The following is an 8,741-nucleotide window of genomic DNA, read 5'->3' as shown; positions in this document are numbered from 1 at the left end:
GCATGTTCCAATACTGGAACTGCCAGCAGTAAAGTTACCTAGCTGAGGGAACACATACCCAGCTCTCAACAAGAGAGGGGCTCGCCCAGCATGATCGTTAGAATCAGAGGTAAGTGTACTGCAAGCTAGCCAAAAACTCAGCGCATCAGAGAGGCGGATTTGGAAGGGCCTAGTTCACCTGATGCTACTGGTTCCAGGTGCTCTGGGAAAACAGAGAACTCAACTCTCATGTGAGAGGAGAACTCCGAACTCAGAAAGAATAGCGCGCTCATAGGCAACCCTTTGGTAAAGGGGAGCACTGCTAATACTACCACGAGAACAGCCCACGGAGCGAACCTGGGCACTCGATAGGAAGCAGCATGCTCATAGTAACCCTCAATGGTGAGGGGAGAGATACTTCCAAGTGTGTCAAAAATCGAGACACACTGGTTGAGTGGAGCCCAAGGTACTGGGGTCTAACCAACTCAGAGAAAGGGAACGACGCTATAATGTGTAACCTTTACCGTACAGGATTTCAAAAGTGCGCAAAGTCTAACGTGCACACTTACCACTTCTGTGGATTTTAGAAAGTGCGCAAAGTGTTCAACGTGCACAATTACCACTATGTGGGTTTCAGAAAGTGCACAGAGCGTAGCGTGTGCACTTACCATAGCATGGATTTAAATTTTCAGGCATCTGATCACAGATACCCGGAGGTACTGGGCCAAACGGGAGAGGCAAGCTCAAATACGAGGGGAGCACTGCCTGACACAGCATTACACAAGAAGGTTCTTCCATCCCGATATCTGCCAGGTTCACCCACAGATGTCTCTCAATACATACTATAGCTGCCATGCTTAGTAGCACAGAGAGTGAGAGCTGTGCTGCGGCGAAACTCAGCTACCTCATTAGGCCTTTATCCAGGTCTTCCAGCAGGTCAGTCTAATATGCCTGGAGCACCACATCGTGCGCAACGAAGCAACAGCCTAACCTGCTGCTGCGTATGCCCTGCCATCTAAACGAGAGGGCAAGGAGGGAGTTTTAAGAGAGGACGTCTCACCCATAGAAAGATAGCTAGCCAGTCGTCTTTTTTACAGGGGCATCCTCTCATAGTCGTTTCCGCGCATTGCCTCGATGTTGGCATAACTCGTATGCTGGAATCGATGAATGCGTGAGAAAGATAATGCTCAAAACTCACCATACGCAGAGCAGAAGGATTGGGACGGCTCAGCCTCAGCTTCTTCGCCGTCCTCAGACATCTCCTGCTCTTACTGGGCCGAACCCAGCAGAGCACTGGCCCCCGGATCAAATGATGTTAAAGAAATAACATCATCCTCCAGCAGTTTACTCTCGTCCACAGCCGACGAGAGCGAGGGGGAAAACCCCTTTTTAAACTCATCAGCCGGATCCACCTGCGATCCCTATGAGCCCATCCTCCTCCGTGCCTCAGCAGCGGTGGGTCCTGAGCCGCAGGAAGCAGATGGCTGCCCCCCTTTCCTTGAAAAGAGAGACAAACGAGAGTGGAACTTTTCATTAAAATACGCTCACAATGAATGCGGATTGCCCCCTCAAGGACATCGCGTGCATGCTCTTTGTCCAAACATACAACGCAGAGATTGTGTGTGTCATCAGGTGTCAAATAACGACGACACGGATGCACACACCCTCTAAACGATTTGCTAGTGCTCGCCATAACGATAGGAATATAGATCGCTCTAACCACGGAAATGCACGCTTCAAAAAACATAACTGCAGTATGGTTGAAGTGTCCCAGTGATTTCTCCAATGTAAAATTATTAAAATCTCCCAGAATAAATCTGGGTACATCAGGAGGTACAATCCCCCTTGCCACATTGTCCTCGTTTGCTCGGGGATGAATATAAACAACCGTGACAAACAGCTGAGGAAACTCGTGAGGCAAGTACTGAGGTCTTAATGCCACTGTCAGCAGCTCAATATCTTTCGTGCACACTCTCTTCTTAACAGACACTGATTTGCACCAGTTCTCTCTAATATACAGACATACCCCACCTCCAGGGGCGTAGCAGCCATTTTAAAAGTAGGGGCCAAACAAATTATGTACATGTACAAAGTACATTCATGTTCACATAATAAATTGGCGTGTTTTAGAGCACCCTAATGGCAATTTTGGGAGCATGCCATGATAGCTTACATGAAGCAAGACAGCTTACAGAGACCTATTTTTTGTGATATCAGACTCAAAAACCCTAACTCTAACCCTAATTTAAAAATAACTGCAGGACTTGGGACTTTCAGACCACTGTGGACATCTGTACTTTATTTTTATTAAATAAAGATATTTTTATGCACAATATTTAATTTACACTACACTTAAACAATAACTTTTACCCTAATTCTTAACAGTTGTACAAAAAAAAAGTGTCTTTAAAAACTATTGGAACACACTGCCTTTACCTATACAACAAATTTTATTTAACAATTTGAACATAAAATGAAAATATATATATTAATGTTTAATTCCTTAAAACATTGGCAAGTAGTCCCAGTTAAAAAAAGCACTGCCTTAAAATAATTATCTTCTTTCAACAGTTCTCACCTGTGTCGAGCAACTGTCCTCCCCTCCCTCTCTGTCAGTGACAGACCAGTTAAAGTTAAGAACATAGCTGTAATGAATTAAAATACTAAAATATGATAAAGTATGATGAGATAGCATAAGTATTCGGCGCAAAACAACTTTGCTTTATTGGGAAAGGATAATTCTACTCCGCACACGAGTGGCGTGACACGACAAAAGAACCCAATAATCAGTTACGCTGTCCATATTTACATTTACTCATTTAGCAGATGCTTTTATCCAAAACAACTTACAAGTAGGAGAGGACAACTCAAGTTGTTATCAGTGCTCAGTTCATGAGTGCATGTGGCATGGGCAGCTTACACATCTGGAAAGGCACCAGAGGTGCTGAAAGGTATATCCAAGTTCTAGAACAACATATGCTCACATCCAGACGTCGTCTCTTTCAGGGAAGAGCTTGCATTTTCCAACATGACAATGCCAGACCACATACTGCATCAATTACAACATCATGGCTACGTAGAAGAAGGATCCGGGTACTGAAATGGCCAGCCTGCAGTCCAGATCTTTCACCCATAGAAAACATTTGGCGCATCATAAAGAGGAAGATGCGACAAAGAAGACCTAAGACAGTTGAGCAACTAGAAGCCTGTATTAGACAAGAATGGGACAACATTCCTATTCCTAAACTTGAGCAACTTGTCTCCTCCGTCCCCAGACCTTTGCAGACTGTTATAAAAAGAAGAGGGGATGCCACACAGTGGTAAACATGGCCTTGTCCCAACTTTTTTGAGATGTGTTGATGCCATGAAATTTAAAATCAACTTATTTTTCCCTTAAAATGATACATTTTCTCAGTTTAAACATTTGATATGTCATCTATGTTGTATTCTGAATAAAATATTGAAATTTGAAACTTCCACATCATTGCATTCTGTTTTTATTCACAATTTGTACAGTGTCCCAACTTTTTTGGAATCGGGTTTGTAACACACATTGGATCCAGCGCAAGGTCACATGCCTCATTCTTAACAGGTTCTTTTGTCGCATCCGGTGTAGATGCCCCGTTAGATCAAATCATAACGTAGAAATTCAATCACGTGATTTGTGTCATCGTGACATAACATACTTACAGTGTTTGAAAAAGGACGTAATCATCTGCTTTTTTCTGGGGTGCATTTTACCCCCAAACCGCCCAAAGAGCAAAGTTAGTGAAATCGCGAGAGTAACGGGAGGAGATTTGAAGCTGATGACAGACACACCCAAGAGATGATTCGCCTTGTGATTGGCTGAATGTTAGTTCACTGAAATCTAAATAAACAAATCAGAGAACACGGGCGGAAATATCTAAATATCGGCGGTGGTTAAAACAAAGTGCAGGGGGACAGAATAACCTTTTACTAAAAGTGCGGGGGACATGTCCCCCCCATCCCCCACGGCTGCTACGCCCCTGCCCACCTCCTTGCAATTTACCGCTTTACCTCGCATCCCGGTCCATACGAACAGGTCATCCGAAGTCATCCAGTCATAGACCCGAATCTGAATCCCCTTCGGAAAGCCAAGTCTATGTGAGTGCCATCAAGCAAACATTCCTGTAGTCATGCTGGAATTTAACCATAGCTTGAAGCTCATCCATTTTTTTCCGTAGAGATTGCACATTCGCCAAAATAATTGTAGGAAGAGGAATTTTAGAGAGACTTATTTTTTTCAGTTTCTGACGAACTCCTCCTTTACGTCCTCTTTTCCGAATTTTAACTGTTGGATCATTTTGTCCAGTGTGATTTTGTTTTTTCTTAAAAGGTGAAAAACTTCCCAGATCGGGATACACATTCCACAGTTTGCTTCACGCTGTTAGGCTTGAATTTTGGATACACATTAATGACGCCAATTCACCGGCAATTTAGTGTTATCCCCGCAGCTGTGGTCTTGACCAAGGTCTTGGTCTTGAGTCCAAGACAGGACTGAGTACAAATGCAGTCGAGATAATGACAAGACCAAGACCTTCAAAAAATGGTCTTAAGACTGGTCTTGAGTACTACAACACTAATCAAAGGTCAATCCTTACAACATAAAACAATCCAGCTTAATAAATTCTCAAAGAGGCCCATAAATGGTACATGCAATTGCTTCATTAAAATATACCTATTACTCTGCAAATAATTGTATGTCCCTAAGCTCTCATTCAACACATCACTCCATTTGCACATCTTGAAAATCGCACGTCTCATGAAAACTTATGTAATTGCTTCTTTGAAGCATTTTGAAAGAGTACATGCAATTTATTCTGGAACAGAAAATATCTTGCATAATGTTCTTTTTTTTTCAACAACAGATGTGGAATTCCCACGACAACTCTGTTTTTTGACAGCTAAATCCAGCAGTGATAAAGTGGCCATTAATAGTATTTCAGGTAGATAATGTCACGCTCACATCATGAATGGAAAAAAATGCTGTGTCGTGCCTTACATAAACAAACAGCACAGCATGGACACAGACGCTTGCCTCAACAGCCATGACCTTTGGTAGAGACTATCATGCGTTGAAAAAAACAAACAAAAAAAACACCCCCCCACACACCCACTTAATTTCATTGCTTTGCTATATATAACAGACAGTCAAGCTCAGCTCTTCCTGCTCTTCTTGTGTGCTCTGATTTCATGCTGCACACAGGACTGGAAAAGGAATCAACAACAGTGTACTTCCATCTGACAAAAAGGTAGGACTATATATATATATATATATATATATATATACACTGCCGTCCAAAGGTTTTGTATCAATATGATTTTTTATGTTTTTTAAGGGAGTCTTTTCTGCTCATCAAGGCTATATTTATTGGATCAAAAATACAGAAAAACTGTAATATTGTGAAATCTTATTGCAATTTCTAATGTTGGTTTTTAATATACTTTAAAATAGAATTTGTTTCTGTGGCGCAGCGCTGTATTTTCAGTGTCACATGATCCTTCAGAAATCATTCTAATATGCTGATTTATTATCAGTGTTGAAACTGTTGTGCTGCTTTATATTGTTTTTTGGAACCTGTGATACTTTTTTTCTTTGATTCTTTGATGAATACAAAGTTAAAAAGAGCAGCATTTGTTCAAAATAGAAATATTGGTTACACTTTACTTGAAGGGGTGTGCATAAGACTGACATGACACCTTCATAATCATGACATGACACCTACATAATCATGACATGACACATGTCATGAATATGAAGGTTTTTTTATGCATGTTTATGACAACTGTCATTAAGTGTCATTCGCTCAGTTATGTAATTTTTAATGCAAAGATGACATTGTTTGAGATGTCTTTGTTATGGGCTATGGTTAGGGGTAAGGGTAGGGGTAGGGTTAGGTGAAATAATGTCATATTTGCATTAAAAATGACATAACTGAGCGAAAGACACTTAATGACAGTTGTCATAAACATGCATAAAAAAGTTCTAAAATTACTCAAAATAAAACTTAAATAAAACAAACATTGAAAGAGGAAATGTAAAAATAATATAAAACTGAAAATATAAAATTAACAGCTAATTCAACATATTAATAAATATTATAATAGTATATAAATAATACCAAAATAACACTGACATAGTAAAGTGTAAAATACAAGTAGAAAATGTAGGTACATAAATCAGTATAATGAATATTTCCTAAAAAATGTTATTATTAGAAATTACTATAAAATGCCACGACAAAATATGAACAATTTTCATTTATTGCTTACAGTTTATTTTTTTTTAGCATTTTTTGTAATTCAAAACAAACTATATTGTATTCTTTAATCATGATATTTTGGATGAAAATTGATTTTAGAGATTTATGCACTACTTTTCTTACATTTATTTTAAATAAAACAAAAAGATTAAATAAATAAGAATTTTAATGAGAGTTGTATAATAACGAAAGTAATAAACAACACTGACAACTTGACAGTCTAATTAAAAACCTGAGATTCTCAGTGACACGGTTATTGTTCCAGAGCTTGTTATTGTGGTTTGGAGAGAATGTGATTGACAAAGAATTCATGTTTCTTTTGCGAGACCCAGAATATTTTTTGTAATCTCAAGGCTATCGTCCCTCATACAAATTCTCAAGCCTGACATGGGGGAGTGTTTTTTTATGTTCAATGTTTTTCATGCATTGCATGAAGTCATTTGCTTTTTCAACCAGTCAAAAAAAAAGAGAGAGAGAGAGGTAAAGGTCTTTAACTTCCTCAAGCAGTTTAATGGTGGATTCTATTTCAGTTTTGAACCGACTGCCAGTCAGTTTAGATAAGGTTGAATCTATCTGAAGATGCCCAGCTGGATCACACATTTCAACCTGACAGAGCCTTTTTGTGCTCTGAGCCTCACTATGACTGTCTACACTTTGTGTTCATTACTTCTGACTTTGGAAAAAAAGCAAAAATGCTTTTTAAATAGAAATATTGGTTACACTTTACTTGAAGGGGTGTGCATAAGACTGACATGACACCTTCATAATCATGACATGACACCTACATAATCATGACATGACACATGTCATGAATATGAAGGTTTTTTATGCATGTTTATGACAACTGTCATTAAGTGTCATTCGCTCAGTTATGTAATTTTTAATGCAAAGATGACATTGTTTGAGATGTCTTTGTTATGGGCTATGGTTAGGGGTAAGGGTAGGGGTAGGGTTAGGTGAAATAATGTCATATTTGCATTAAAAATGACATAACTGAGCGAAAGACACTTAATGACAGTTGTCATAAACATGCATAAAACCTCCTTCATACTCATGACATGTGTCATGTCATGATTATGAAGGTGTAATGTCAGTCTTATGCACACCCCTTCAAGTAAAGTGTTACTGAAATATTTTCTAACAATAGAAGTCTTTACTATGACTTTACTATAACACATCCCTCCTGAATAAAAGTATTAATTTCTTTTAAAAAAAAAGAAAAGACTAAATGTACTGACCCCAAACTTTTGAATAGCATTGTATAATGTAACACAACATTTATTTTTTAAATAAATGCTGTTCTTTTTAACTTTTTATTAATCAGAGAATCAAGAAAATTAAGCAGCACAACAGTTTCAACACTAATAAATCAGCACATTATACTGATTTCTGAAGATCATGTGACACTGAAGACTGGAATAATGATGCTGAAAATACAGCTGCGCATCACAGGAATAAATTATATTTTATAGTCTATTAAAATAGAAAACTCTTATTTTAAATTGCAATGATATTTCACAAAATAAAAATTTTTATTCTGTATTTTTTTATCAAATAGATACAGCCTTGATGAGAAGTAGAAACTTATTCAAAAACCATAAAAAATCGTACCGATCCCAAACTTTTGAACGGCAGTGTATATATGGAGAATAGAAGCATTTATATTGTCAGATTGTTACAGATGCAGCATGAAGTACCTCTATTGGACATTAACAGATTGCAGAATTGAATGAAATAAGGAGTGTGTTTCTAACTGTTTTGTCTTTTTATATCTCTTGAAATTTTGGATGTTTTATGCTTTCATGGAATACATCTAAAGAACTGTATTACAGGAAAGGTTAAACTCTGTGAAACAAAATATGGCAAAAGTGACTATTAACCTGTGCGTTTCATACATAGACTCAAAGGCATGCACTGTGAATGTCAATGGAATGCAGGGAGATTAATTAATGTACGCTTATGGCTGTTTACACTGTGTTCGTCAGATGGGAAAGCGGTGCTTCTCAGGGTTGGAGGAGACCCTGATGGTGTTGTTTGCATTGGTCACTTTACTGCACACTGGAGAACCAAGAACAATCAGAGATGGTAGGTGAAGAGACGCCAGTAACAACCACACGCACACTCACACAGAGACACAAACATGCATATAAAAACACGTTTGAATATTAGAGACCCTGGCAATACTAACAGGCTATGATTTTTCTAGGTATAGCAAGTATTTCATTGCAAAGTAGTCTTCTTTAAAAGTTCAAAATGTAACAAAAGTTCTAAAATAGAAGAATAGATGTTCAAAATACACTGGAAAATGATTGTCTTACTTTTATATTAGATGTTTTCCAGTACAAATATCTAAACATTCTTAAATCAAGTCTTTACTTATAAAGCGAAATGACGCAGCCCTCTATGGGATATCGTCATTTATAAATGTCGCTAAGAAAATTGCATTTAAAATACAATATTAATGTTCAGCCAACAACA

At 38.2% G+C, this 8,741-nt stretch overlaps 1 protein-coding gene across 1 annotated transcript in view; it reads left to right on the top strand.

The window, feature by feature from the left end:
- Positions 1-5,124: 5,124 nt before the first annotated feature.
- The window catches only part of LOC107572113 (sucrase-isomaltase, intestinal-like), a gene marked incomplete at its 3' end in the record, with an annotated part of 51,071 nt that continues 47,454 nt past the window's right edge, over positions 5,125-8,741 (top strand). Inside the window, exons 1-2 of the mRNA XM_016258528.1 lie at positions 5,125-5,252; positions 8,249-8,348. Coding sequence (XP_016114014.1) covers positions 8,249-8,348 — 100 coding nt within the window. The remainder of the gene's footprint in view (positions 5,253-8,248; positions 8,349-8,741) is intronic.

This window comes from Sinocyclocheilus grahami, unplaced genomic scaffold (assembly GCF_001515645.1).
Source record: "Sinocyclocheilus grahami isolate Dianchi unplaced genomic scaffold, SAMN03320097.WGS_v1.1 scaffold1700.1, whole genome shotgun sequence".
NCBI lineage: Eukaryota > Metazoa > Chordata > Actinopteri > Cypriniformes > Cyprinidae > Sinocyclocheilus > Sinocyclocheilus grahami.
Note: the sequence above shows the minus strand (reverse complement) of the source record. Positions and strands in the feature narration are given on the sequence as shown.